Source organism: Seriola aureovittata, chromosome 6 (genome assembly GCF_021018895.1).
Source record: "Seriola aureovittata isolate HTS-2021-v1 ecotype China chromosome 6, ASM2101889v1, whole genome shotgun sequence".
NCBI lineage: Eukaryota > Metazoa > Chordata > Actinopteri > Carangiformes > Carangidae > Seriola > Seriola aureovittata.
This window is the reverse complement of record NC_079369.1, coordinates 11,670,745-11,685,586: the sequence shown is the minus strand read 5'-3', so window position 1 is coordinate 11,685,586 and position 14,842 is coordinate 11,670,745. Positions and strand designations below refer to the sequence as shown.

At 40.0% G+C, this 14,842-nt stretch overlaps 1 protein-coding gene across 8 annotated transcripts in view; it reads right to left on the bottom strand.

Annotated features, from left to right (window-relative positions):
* Positions 1-9,557: 9,557 nt before the first annotated feature.
* Positions 9,558-14,842, bottom strand: part of elavl4 (ELAV like neuron-specific RNA binding protein 4) — a 78,415-nt gene continuing 73,130 nt past the window's right edge. For all 8 annotated transcript variants that reach the window (XM_056378134.1, XM_056378135.1, XM_056378137.1 and 5 more), the window contains one exon: positions 9,558-14,229. In XM_056378134.1, the coding sequence (XP_056234109.1) occupies positions 13,902-14,229 (328 nt within the window). In that variant the 3' untranslated portion in view covers positions 9,558-13,901. The remainder of the gene's footprint in view (positions 14,230-14,842) is intronic.

The following is a 14,842-nucleotide window of genomic DNA, read 5'->3' as shown; positions in this document are numbered from 1 at the left end:
CATCTCTCTGCCAGGCCATGTTTTCTAAACAGCTTAATGCTCTATGGAGAAAGGGATACATTATTCACGAGAATGCTGTGGTTACTATGAGGGGAAAATGATGAAGAATATGAGGTGAAGATTGACAAAATGAAAGCTCAAGGCTACAGAATGGAATGGATGCTCAGCATAGCAGCACCTGAGGTCCTCATGGAGTGAAGGCCTTACAAGTCTAAACAGCTTTGATGCTGCTAACCAAATGATCAGAATATATTTTTTATGAATCGGCTGACTATCATGATTTAAATTCTGAAATGATTAGTGAGGAGCTGATAGTGGATTCTGAAACACTTTTCACTTATTACATAACACAAATATTGGTAAGTGTTCAGGTCCAGACAGCATCTGTGGAAAAGAGCTTAATAGTTGCGCGGAGATATTCAACAGCATGTGAAATAAAGACATAAGCTTCTGAAAAACTGAGACTATTGTTTCTACTGTTGTTTCCAAGACAAATAATCCCATAGAAAAAATGCAGGACAATGCCAATAATTTCCCAAGTGATGATAACACTCAAGAAACCTTTCACAAATTATTTCAAACACACCAACACATAATTTTCCCCCGATGAGCTATCAGCAAGGATGTTGACAAAATAATGTACCGCCCGCACAATTCTGTCTTTGAAGTGATTTGTAAGCAGAGCCAACATTGCATGCACGGCAATAAAAATAGCTTGACAGAAATAGTGTTCAGGAAATATAAAATCTATGCTGAATCTGTGGGCACTTGATGTTTTCTTGAATTATGTGTAGAGGAGTGAGTTTTTGTCCTGTGTATGTACTGTGTGTGTACACATTACACACATGCATTGTCAAGATTTTATTTCATTGAAGGTTGTAGGTGGTTTTGCTTTCTTTCCTCCTGCAGTTTTTTTTTTTTTCGTCAGCTGCTGCCATTTCTGGTCAACTCTATCCATATCACTGTTGTATTCTGCTGCTCTATTCTGTGGCTGTGTGTTTTGACGTGCTGCATATATCGAAGTTCCTGTCAGTTCACACTTGAACTCTGAATTCTCTCGTCAAGTGAGCCATCAGATAAAATAAAACAAGGTGAACATTTTTCTAACCTCGTGAGGTATAAATTCAATAGGAACCGAAGCTAAGCTCACAACTAAGAAGCCGCACTGACAAGCATTAGACTCGCATTGCTCAGCACTAACTCTGGTGAGTATAGTGCTAACCGATAAAGATGATGGCCAACAGAATTAGATGAGAAGATTGATACCACTCTCATAATTGTCTGTCAAATATGAAGCTACAGCCAGCAGCTAGTTAGCTTAGCTTATCTTAGCTTAGCGTAAAGACTGGAAGCAGGTGGAAACAGCTAGCTTGGCTCCGTCCAAAGATAGTGTTTAGTTTTTACTCTACACAGATTACAAGAACGAGATATAATGTGTTAATTAGTGAGCTTTAGGGGTATTGGCAGACAGATTTTTGATATTGATAAATACAGTATATGGATTACTTAACATGGAATACATGTAATCTCTGTTAGCTCTGCTGCAAAAACTATTGAGCTGATGGCAGTAACCAATCAGAGAGACTCTGAACTACCAAACAAGAGACTATTTGGAACTGTGATGAAAGCCAGATTTTCTCCAATGAGGAAAAGGGCCTTAACAGTTTTCAAGGCAAGCGTCTGTGTGACTGTTAAGTTTGTTTGTTTGTGTGTGTGTGTGTGTGTGTGTGTGTGTGTGTGTGTGTGTGTGTGTGTGTGTGTGTGTGTGTGTGTGTGTGTGTGTGTGTGTGTGTGTGTGTGTGTGTGTGTGTGTGTGTGTGTGTGCGCCTGCTGATAGGAGCATGTGGCAGACGTTGTCATTGTTTGTGTGTGAATGTGTATTTGGCGTGCTGGACCATCGTTGGAAAGCAGAGCGAGGATCCTAGAAGCTGTTGGAAGGACATGATTGGCTTCAGAACACTGTGGCCCCTTTGTGACAGATGGTTGGGTGCTGGGCTTGCAGAGCTGAAATCACCCACTCTCACATATGTGGGCTCGCATAAGCCTGAACACACGGACACACACATTCAGGAAGGCATGCAAAATGTCAACACATGCACTGACTTACATGTATGCATGTGGAATAATGTGCAAAGAGAGTTTGTGGTCTTTATCTATATAAATATCTTTGTAATAACAGCAAAAGCCAATTATCGACATTATATATTCACAAAAGCCTGCAGATACATAAGCACGGAATAATGACACTCAAAGAGACAGACAAATATATAAACACACAGCCTGACAGTAAGACAGATGCATGGACAAACACTCAGGCAGACGGGCATGAATTTGGAAAATGGCATGAAAACAATATGTGTTCTAACCAGTGCCAGTGTTTTGGTTTTACTGGGGGTTTGCAGCACTGGGTTGAACACAGTAAAGCTTTGCTGTGTGTCTCTCTGAACAAACAGGAGGGGATCTGGTGCCTGCTGCTTCTGCTAGCCAATACTGCTCTCACTGTCACCGCCACCATCATCACAGCCATCAGCGTCGTAGCAACAAATAACACCACTGTGCTTGCCATAGAAGTGCGCACCATTACCAATGCCAAAACCAAACATCCAGGCAGACCCTGGTGAAATAGTCAGAGGGAGACAGAGCAGCCACAGGCATGTCTAGACATGTGAGGCAACACATATGTATATGCTGTGCACATATAGTACAGAGCACGGGTATGCATCAATATTTTGAGGGGCGGTGGCTTCATTTCATTGAAAACCGCACACAGTTGGTGACAAGGAACAGTAATATTTTAGCACCCATGATTAACCTGAAAGAACGCAGACACAGCTCTTTGGTTATACAAGGTCCAGCTAAGAGCAGTAGCCCCACAACACCATATTCCCACTGTACACCTGTGGCTTTGAAAACATGTTGGTTGATGGTAGGGTTTAATATTGAAAAAGCAAACATTTGCTTAAAGTTAGTGCTGACTTCTCAGATACTTAACCCAGATGAAAGGGTTGTGCTGATAGACTTGGTGATCATTAGATCGCCAATAGCTTATAGCCTCATTTAATTTGCTCTGCCACAGTTTCACATCCTCCGCATGTAATGGATGCTTGCACCTGCGACCAGCTGACTGTCATTGAAGCCCCAGTTGTTGTGCGTCGGTGCTGCGCTATGTTTAAACAGAGCGGAGATAGTTAGACAGACGGACAGACACAACACGTCACATACCTTAGTTTCTGAGCCTGCTGCTCTTCATGGTTGGTTGTATTGTCCACATCCTCAAGCACCTCTGGGGGAATCTCATTTTCCCTTGGTGCTTTGTCTCCATGGAGGACCACCTCAGTGATATCCTCCACAGAAGTCTCTTAATACCAGTTGCATTCAGCAACAAGTCAATGACACAAGAAGTGCTCTCCAGACATGTAAAAAACTTGTTCTGTGTGACACCAGTGGTTCAGTTTAAGCAGCAAAGTGACTTGGTTGGGGAAAGATCATGACAATTGTTGGCCATTAGTAGGAAATGGAATAAAGTGGGAAGTGAAGAGGGGTCTTCTGGAGTCTGTCCCCCTACACTATATCCCAGGAATCGTTGTTAAGGAGTTAAACCATTACTTCACTTTTTACTGCAATGTACATTAATTGACTGATTGAGAACATTGAACAACAAAACATACAGTGCGGTATATAGTACAGTACATTGTAGAGTGTGAGTAGAAAGAAAAATGTTGTAGGGCAGCGTTCTCCCTGAACTCGGCCACTGAGAGAAATCTGAAAGCCGACAGTGAAGACGATGTGATGCTTGTTGAACGGGAGCTTAACAGGTTTCCTTCACATCATAAGAACAACAGCATCAGCAGCAACAATAAAACTAGTATTAGTTTATATGAATTGTTTATTAATTGTTCTGAAGAGGTACTTAACCCAAAGACTGGAGAGGAGCAGTGGCGTGAGCCAACATAGACACTATCTTCTGTACACCCTGCTTCCAGGAAAATATACATAAATCAAAATATCAGTTGTACCCAGTTGTTCCTTCTTATTATGCTCTTGCTCTTTATGCTCTTCTGTCTGCTTTACAGTCAGTAAGCCTGCTATCAAGTGTAATTTTAGCCTGTTTGCCAATCACCGTCTCTGCTGAAGACAATATGGCTCCTCTTTCCTCAGAAAAGTGGCCAATGTGTCATCATCTAATCTTTGCAGCCACTGCCATCGCCACCATTATCACAACCATCATCGTTACAGTGAGCTACACAGTGTGTAGTGAGCTGGTGGTGTCTAGTTACTGGGGAAAAGAGAGAGAGCATGAGTGAGAAAGATGGAGGATGTCATTACTATTTCCAGTATTTGTCCTGGTAGTTTGCTTTATTGGGAAACCACGCTGTGACTGGAAAACGCCCTTGTGATGACAAGAATCCACCCAGATGAAGTGCCCTTGAGAAAGACTCTGAATCCCCACCAGCATTAGGCAGCAGGAGTGCTGTTCTGCAACTGTGAGTCTGTTCCCTGACTTCCCTTTGGAACGAGGCGAGTGAAAACGGAATTTTTCTACCAGATGTTATCATGTAAATAGAACAAGACAACCAATGGAAAGCTGAAATACTAATAAAAACAGTTAGAAAAAGAAAACTGAAATGCTCTCCGCATGCAAAATTAACAAAGATAAATAACAATAGATGTGAGGTTTTTTCAGTGTTCGTATGAGTTTACGGATTGAAAAATAATGTTGGGCAGAAAGCATTTACTATGTGACACTTATTTGGAAATGCTATCCTGTAAATCAGCCCTTCAGTAAAATGACCACTATGGTTCAAGTCTTCACCATTGCAGGGGTCACATTTTGTGAGGGAAAAGGGGCTGGTGCATCAAACCAAACTGAGTCAGACTTAGATGTTCCCATGAGACCACGTACATTATTTACACACCATCTGCTGGTTCAGTCATCAGCGGATGAAGTCCTGTCCTGCTTGTCTCTGCTGCATAATGTACAAAACAGCTTAGTTAATTTGACATTACCGTTTTGCGAATGCAAATGAGGATCGTAAGTAAGGCCGGTCAAAAATACTTGAATCTTTGTTTGCATCAGTATTCAAATCTTTATTAATTTTGTTTCCTTCTTTTCAAGCACCCTGACCTACAATGGGCGACACATTCTGCAACTAAATATTTAAAATTACAATGATATAATAGTTATCTGTAATTTTTTTCCTTGTCTTGTTTCATCTGGAACTTTTACAGCCCATTATATCATGCATACTTCTATTATTACTCTCTGTTATTAGACAGGGCGTGTGGATGAACTCAGTGCTGGATATCTGAGTAATAATGATTCAGATGTTGGCTGGTTGCTGCTTTAAAAATTAGTTCTTCCTTTCAGCTCTCTTACACCACCTCACTCGTCTTCAGAGGTCACTGTCACTGTAAACAAAGTGTCTAAAACTGTCCTTCATTAAACTTAGCTGACCATAGTCAGTAATTAACCCATAGTATTATAGAGCTTTAAGGTACAGTATCTTTAATTCAGTGTTGTGAATTTAATTTCCATAGTTCAGGCGTGAATACATCTCAATAAATTATATATAAACACTGAATTTCTCCAAATATTAATACATGTTGCAAGACTTCAAGGACCACATAAGAATTGATTCATTAGTAAGAACCATTTCAGTTTAACATTTCATACAATATAGCCTTAGTTCAAGGCAAATATACCAATCAGTCATCACAGCCGACTTATGTTAGCTAGCAAGCCACTTTTCACAGATCCGTCTTACTTAAACATCACAACATATCAGATTGATTTAACATCAAAGAGGATCACCAAACACTTTTTTAATAAATCTTGAACTTTGCCTCACCCTTTTATGATACGTTACAGCAGGATAGACCACAGCATGGGTGCTTTCTCCGCATTGACACTAACACTCTTTTCCGGCTTATAGCTTGGCAAGCCCCCTGCTGCAGCTCCTCTACGGTGCTTGAGTCGAGAGCATGGCCGGGAACGAGTCGCTCTCTTCTCCATGTGTACAGCAGAGGCCTGTGTATAGGAAATTGTGCACGCAAATATATATTCAGGTATTTTTCATCACAAACAGGGCTTTGATTAAAAGCTTTGAGTCCCAACTCTTCTCTTATATTCAGTAAATGCTGCATGTTCTTCCCACAGTGATCAGCCAAGACGGAGCATCTAAGTATAGCATCACATTTGTGAGATGTGCATTGTTATGATGCCATGACATACGTCACAACATGGCGACAGATTGTGTGTACAAGAAAACGCTGCCCCCAAGCAAGAACAGTGCGATTCCCATGGTGCTGGAAATATTGCATTGAAATTAAGAGACTTCGCGGGGGAGCAGATTGCAAGCAGGACCCTCAGGGACCGAAACTTCCTGAATGAGATCCAGCGCTTTATTAGGCCCTTGTGAGTGTCACACTTCTCTTCTCCAAGGAAGTACCAGCACTGTTCACACGATTCATGTTGAAAAAAACCTGGCACAAAGAGAGCTGTTAAACTGAGAGATTCAAATCTGCCAGAGCATTTGTTTAGCATCCGAACACAACGTCAAGTGACCTTCGGAGTAGAAACAACTTAACTGGGCAAGAAAATTTTCCTATTTGGAATTAGGAAATCCTGAGTTGTGAGTTGTAATCGACTGCAGGGAGGATTTGTATGGATTTGTATTTGTATGGTGGAACTACTGCCTGAGGAGCACAACTCAGAGCAGGAAGGTCACTCACTTTCATTTAAGTTTTTGTTAGAACTCTCTTCCTCACTGTTGCCCATTTTTGCGAGGGGGAAGATTGGGAAGTAAAGAAGAGGTGAAAGGGCTGCCAGTGTGGGTTTGTGAGAACTGAGTTATATTTAACAGTAACTACAAATGTTAAAGAAACGCCCTGAATGTAAAAGAATTTCTCATGAAATGTCAGCTTGTAATTATCAGCTCATCAGAACTTTACTGTGGAGCTTATCACCTCTGCTAAACAATTTCCTGTTCAAACATATAATGTATTTTCAGGAACAGAGCTCAACTGAATCAGCTTTGCATATTATATTCATTTCTGTAACCTCTTTTTATGAGACCTAGCAGAAAAGAGAAGTTTTACAGGTGATTAACTTAAAAATTCACATGAAATAAATCAGACTATTTTTAGTACCTCTTTTGGGATTTGTGTGGGTTTAGTTAGAAAAAGAAAAGTTTAAGGAGTTGACCTAACCAGAGACCAGATATCCCATGTGGAGATTCTTCATGAAAACAGGCACTGCACAGAAATGACATGGTTTATTGTAATGGAATCGGTTCCATGGAATTAAAGAAAAGGCATTAAGATCGGAGCTATGAGAGCTACTGTAGATTCACCTGTATTACCATTGGTGATCATACCCAGGATATCCTCCACTATAGGAGAGACCTCCCCGGTTAAGTTTGTAAATAAAACATATAGTTGCTGACACCAATAATGTATTAACAGAACTAGCCTTCATTACATTGTCATAACAGCATCCAGTATCACAGCTCCAATTGTAGGGAATTTACAAAGAAACATTAGGAGAAAAAGATTGCTGAAGCCTTGATGTCTGAGCTGCTGACGGGCCTCTTGCAGGAATCAGTTAACAGAAGTAGTTGTAACACTCCTTCATAACTAAACAGACAGTCCTGTCAGTGCGATCAGTGTGCTCATGCCAAAACAGAGAACGAAGTGCAGCTCAGTTAATAAACAAGGTGCAGTGAAGCTGAGTGTCTGTTTTTACAGTGTGAAATCTCTGAAGCGGACAAAGGTTTTGAGGGGAGGTAATGTCGGTGTGTACCAAGAAGGGCTGGAGGGCAACAACAGCTCCTCCACTGCACAGATTTGACTACGGAAGATTTGTCAAAGACAAGTAGCTCCTTATGAAATAATATGCTTCCGACTGTGAGGCTCATGCTTGTCATTTGGCAGAACTGCCGTCTACATCACACCACGGCAGGATGCTGACATTCACACCATGGAGTGAGTGTGATCAGCTCTCACCCAGGCAGATGAAAAGTGATTTATATAGAAACTGAGAGGGAGTATCATATGGTTGCACCTGGTGACAGAATATGGTGAGAACTGAGCCATATTATACCCAACAACTCTCTGTAAGGAGAGCACGCTCTCTTCCTTTGGAATTTAAACATCGTGTATGCATCAGATACTTTTACATTTTTAAGTCATGCATATTCTTTTCCCACATCTGAGCCACAGTAGAGTAAAACTCTGACTCCTTTAATAACAACATCCTGACTCTTGCCCCCACCACATCTACTTTGGCCTTGATGAGAGCGAAGGGTCATTAAGTTGCCAACAACAGGAGAGGAAAGACAAGAATGGCTGGACTTATCACAGTCCAACCTCTATCATCTCCTCCACAACCGCTGTAATACTCTCCGGTGGGATTTTAATTATGAAGGCGTAAAGCTGGGATCACATCACTGGACATTGCTGAGTACAGTGAGAACATTGTTATCGATGAGCAGATGTGGCTTACAGCAGTGATGAGCTGCTTGCAGTGGAAGTTCTCCCTCCTCTAAGACCTTGTACTTTATTTTTCCGGGCTGACTTATGATTTGTTTGTTGTTATGCGGAAAGTTCAGAGATGAGACGAAAAGCACTCGTTAACCACAGATATTCCTGCTCAGTGAGAAACAGTATTGTGCCACAAAGGTCTTGGATACTGTGGTGAAGATACAGGGGGCAGTGTTATCTCACTGATGTAGCTACACCTTATTCCTCCCTCCTGTCCTATAGCTGCACCTTTAGAGGGCTGACTGAGACCAGCACTGCGCTTTATGTCTGCAGTGTTACTGCCTTACAGTCGTGACTGTCCCCCAGTAGTTGAAAGGTCATAGTGAATGCAGATTAAATTTTCTGATTTACTGTTGCAGTTTTACTGTTGCCGATTACTATCGTGAGATCTTTGTCTCATATTCAGAGACATTTATAAGAACAATATACAAGGACTGCAGCTAATGATGAGTAGTATCTTTTTTTTAATTAAGTGATTATTTTTATTATCACATCATTACTTCATAAAATTCCAAAATAATGAAAAATGCCCTTCTCAACTTCTCTGAGCCAAAGATGAGAATTGTTTATTTGAAACTCGAAATGATCAACATTTTCAGTGATTAAACAAAAAAAAAAAATCTGTTTAAAAGAAGCAAATCTTCATGTTTGAGAGGCTGGAACTGTCAAATATTTCGGTTTTTCCTTGATAAATGACTCAATTAATCTTTTATTGAATTTTCTGTCAGCTGAATTAAGTGACAAATATAGAATATACAAATCTCCAGTTTACACTCCTGCAATGTTCACTCAATATGCAATATATCAGGGGCACTGTTCATTACACACGCTTATGAGATGATGTCTATTGCACAGCATTGATTTACCTTACTAAATCTGACCAATAACAAAAGAAAGGTGGATAAAGATAAGCAACAACGGATTTTAAAGCTTATCCGGAAGAAGTTCCTTATAGTATGCAGTGTGTAGAGAGTGAAATGTTTGAATGCCTCATCCATCACGACAAGAAACATCCAAGCTCTTAACACCTCATTTTATTGTCCCAACATTCAAAAGTACAAATAATTCAAACACAACAGTTTTATGAAAAAGAAAAAACAAACATTTACAGCAAGATTTTTATTTTGTTTCCAGTTTCAGAAATGACCTAAACTAGCAAGGATAACATGAAGTCATTCATCGCAGTAATTGGATTAATAATAAGAATAAGAATACTAAGAATAATAGCAATAATAATCATAATAATCATCATTGATAATTGTTAAGTAATAACATAAGCAGGAGAGAGTAGAGAGAGCCGCGGTCATGGGGCCCTGTGAACATTTTTTCGTCTTTTTTGTCTTTAAAGATTTCGTTTATAGATTTTTCAGATAGTAAACAAACACGTCTCAGGAGGAAAATGAAAACTGACAAGAAGAGCCTAGTTCCTCTGTTCACCTTCCCTCCTCCACTACTGGCTGCGTTGTTCCTACTGGCAGGCTGCCACTATAAGGCGCTACAGGGGATGGTGTGAGCCATAGGGGTTGGGCATAGAGCGAGGTGACACAGCCCCATGTTTCAAACACCCTGACATGCACACACATTCTCACACACACACACACATTTTCAACAACCGCACGTGCTTCTTATCTCTTTCACACCCGCGCGCACATGCACTCAGGGAGACACACACATACGTTCTGTATATATGTGCACTGAACAGACCCAAATGCACAATCACACACACATAATAACAAACACTTAACATATGTATATACTGTACATACACACACCTGGATGTACTCCACGCTAACAAACATATGAGGACAAACACACAACACGCACACAGTTACATAAAGGAACATGCATACAAACATGCACATATGCGCGCGCACGCACACACACACACACACACACGCACGCCCATGTGCACACAGGGTCTAGGCGGAACACAGGCACGCATCGTAAGAGTTCAAAAGTCATACAGTGTAGGAAATTATTTCACACATCAGAACAACATTCTACTGGGGTCGTTGCATAATTCAAGCTCCCGGCGGCGGCGGGGAGCATGACGGGGTCTGGTGGGTTGGTGGGTTGGTTTGTTGCCGTTATGACACTAGAACACTTATGTGATTGGATGGCGCAGATGATGATTGGATAATGGTGATGATATCAGATGACCCGGCCTGTCAGATGACTGAGGTGTGAGAGAGAAGGATGTACTATGCGAGCATGCGTCTGAGTGTTTAAAATGCTCTCCACACACCTCCTTCATGTTTTCAAGTCTTAACAACAAACAAAAAAAATCCAATTCCTTATATTTATACTTCTGGAACCATTCCCTTACCTTTCACCTTTCAAAATATATAATATATATCATATTAGAGTATATAAAATATAGAATCGGTACAATCCCTTTTCATACCTCCAGAGTACTTAAGTATAGCAACAACTGCTGTAAATAACAGTTGGTGTGCAATGGTAACAATTTCTCATTTTTAAAGATTTGTTGGTATGTCATTTGAAAACATGATGAATATTTTTAAAAATAATTTTTGACTCTTAAGTGATTTTGACCGATTTAGTCCAGTGCAATGAATGACCCTCAAACAACAATGGGCATTTGCTCCTTTTAAAATGTATCTGCCCAAGCCTCCAAGAGCTGAATGTTATATAAAATGTTTACTGAAAACTGAAAACTATGCTTTCAGACCCACATTTTTGCATAAGGTTTCATCACAAAGCGGTAGTAAGTGGAGGGAGGGTGTGGACGGAGTGGCTTTTTAGAACTACACAAACTTATCACAGGTTATATTGAACCAGAACGACTGTTTATAACATTCTATTAAGACTAAACTTTATTGAAAAAGATCTAAAGATTTCATTTTAACAAGACAAGAAAAAAGCAATAGCAAATTTAACTATTAACTAGGTTATGCATAGCGAGTAACTGTTTCTAGTAATAAGGGAAGAGCGTCCCCCAACCCTCCAGACATTTTTTTCAGTTTTCTTGACTTTTAGATTTTTTTATATTGTAATTTTGATATATTGGTACAAAGCACAAACGTACTAAAAGTTCTCTCAGTGCAGTGGACTACTGGAAGAGCCTCTCCACTAGTCGCTTTGTTCCCTTTTGCTCAGAAACGCCCCCCTCCCTGTACCAGAATCACGCAAATACACAGACAATGAAACAAATAAATACATAAATACACAGATAAATTAATAAATAAATAAATAAATATATAATAAATAAAAATAAATAGAAAAATAAATAGTTTAAAAAATAGATAAGTAAATAAACTGCTAAACAAATACAGTTATATTCTAAGCTTTTGTTCGGTTTCTTTTGCCGCGGTAGTTAACTGAAAGTTAATCCAAATCTTTTTTTTTTCTCCACAAGCAACATGACAACAATTGAACAGTTTCCTCACAAGTTTTTCTAAGTAACTGAACCACCACTTCATAATAAGTTGTCATATGAAAAAGACAAGCTCAAACAAAAGAACAGTGACAACTCAGATAGTACAGTAGATATTGTAAAACAAATGTAGACTATATATATATATATATATCATCTATTTGTACACAGCAAATAAAGACACAGTTGTCATAGATCCTTTTTAAGGAAACAAATATCTAGACTAACGGAACTAGCTAATCATCATTAAGTTTTGACAAACGTTTCACGCTCAGCAAGTAACCTAAAAGTCAGCAAGCCAAACAAAAGAAATACAAAATAAAAATTTGTTCAGTGATTCTTACAAGGCCCGAAGTCGTTTATCTGGTTATTCAGCAAAGAAATAGTCTCACCAGATTTTTGTGGGCCAACAATAAACAAATATTAAACAAAGAACAGCAGCTCAATTCAATGCCAACATCGAAGTATTTTTTTTTCTTTAAACAACACATAGAACAACAAACTTGGATATTTAAGATATGTGAATAATGTAGTATAGCACCTACGTTTGATCGCTAAAAGGAAGTTCTTTTCAAATGTAAGTTCACCAACGCAGAGCGAAGAAAATGATATAGATAATGTATAGTATGCTCTCTAAATGGATAGATGTGTATATATCTATTTACTGATATCCCATATTGACTGATGACAAAAACAGGAAAACAAGTGGACAAAGGGTCTTCTTGCTTTGGGCTCTGGACTATAAGGATGGTTAGGCCTTGGAAAGACCCCTCTCCCTTCCCTTTTGGGTATCGCTGTTGAATAATTACGCACTAGTACATATGTGAAAAATTACCAAAATCACCTGCCTCAGTTTGCATCCCTTTTCACAAAACCTTCCTTCTACAAAATCACTGCCAACTTGGATTCCCCAAAAAACAAACAACCTTTGATCCTATAAAGTACCACGGCAGAACGACAAGACAAGGTGGTGCCCCCTCCCTCCCGCCCCGGCCCCCCCTAGCTAGCCAGTCAAAATATTTTTCTCTTTTTTCAAATCCAGATTCTTGTAAAAATTCTTCAATAATTATTATTTTAATTATCATTTATAAAAATAGATCTTCTTTCTCTTTATTTTTATCTTTTTCTAAACGCATTTTTTCAAGCAAAGAGATCTTCTCTTTGGCAACAGTGTTATTTTTTTTTTTTCTTAAATTACTGAACGTGTCATCAGGAAAGCTAACCCATCCCCTCCCTCGCCCCATCTCCCTGAACCCCTGTGAGGAAAGACATTATGTTTTGTTTGCGATACAAAACAAAAACAATGTTAGAAATTCATTTTTTTTCTACATAAGAGTTACTGGGATTGTGGAATCCCATCTATAATCGACCAGGGGAAGTTTTTAATACACACTAAAAATGAATGAATGGTTCACCAATTTAAAAAAGAGCCCCCTCCCTTTCACCGACAGGGAGGTATATAATACTAACGACAGTGGATCCGGATTTACAAAAGGAAAACAAATCCTGAATCAAGACAGAGAAAAGGTTTCAATCTAAAAAGGACATTCTCTTCTCTGAAATAAGGGGATACAGGGAATTGCTACTGTTTACACAGAAGAGAAAAATCATTTAAACAACCACAACAAACAGAAAGAATATACAACAAAGAGAAGCCTGCATTATCACAGGACCTTCCAAAAACTCATGAACATTTTCATCATTTCATTTTTGTAATACTTAGGCAACATTGGCTTATAGGTCCAAAGTTATAATATAAGCCATTTCTAGTTCAATTTGTTTGATGGTTTGTCGGTTGCTTTGTGTTCCGGTTGGAGTTTGAGTTTGCTGTGTTGGATGGCTGTAGTAGGGTGGTAGTGGTAGTGACTGAAGGGGCTAAGGGACGGGTGGAGGTGAGGGGGGAGGTTGGGGGCAATTTTGGAGCAGACAAAGTCGCGGGGCAACTGCTTCTACCTGTTAAAGTTCAGGACTTGTGTGTCTTGTTAGTCTTGAAGGAGACTTGCAAGACACGGTCACCCAACCTGTAGCCGTTGAGACTGGCGATGGCCATGGCCGCCTCGTCATAATTCGTCATGGTGACGAAGCCGAAGCCTTTGCACTTGTTGGTGTTGAAGTCACGGATCACCTTGACATTGTTGACGGCACCAAACGGCCCGAACAGCTGCCAGAGCACACTCTCGTCAGAATCTGGGGACAGGTTGTACACGAAGATGCACCAACCAGTGCCCGTGTGCCCAGGGATGTTCATGCCGACCAGGCTGGTCATGCTGTCAATGGTGATGGGAGAAAACCTGAGAGGAGAGGCAGAGTGGGGGAATATGGAGGGAGTGCAGAAAGAAAGGGAGAGAGAAGAAAGCAAATTTTAATTGGCAGGGTAAAGCATTCAGTGAAACTCAATGTCTGTGTCTTCATGGAATGGCCATAAACTGGTGAAAACCCTATCTCCATCTTGCTTTTACCTCACAAATAGCTTTAAATCCTCTTCCTTCCAAATCTAAAGCTTGCCATGGTGCTCACCTGCATGATACACCACTATCTATAGCCATATAACATAACAAGCTTGAGGGCTTAATTTGCAAAATATTTGCAGTTTACCAATCACAAAGACACTGATTTCCAAGACAAGTAAACAATTCAGATCAATTAGGATACATACGCATGGATGTTTATGTATGTGCATGTACTGTATGTTTATGTCTAAATGCATGAGTTTGTATGTGAGCCTGCACTGTACCACTAAAGCCTCCCTGAGCTCCTCAGTTCTGAAAGGCCTCCTGTCAGGAGTGACGACAGTGCTGCATGCAGGGCTATATTTCTGCTGAAGGAGATGCGGATGAAGGTTCTGTCTTTGTGTCCTTGAGTAGCTCCTTCAGGAGCTAAATTGCAGGAAGTTGTTGAATTAAA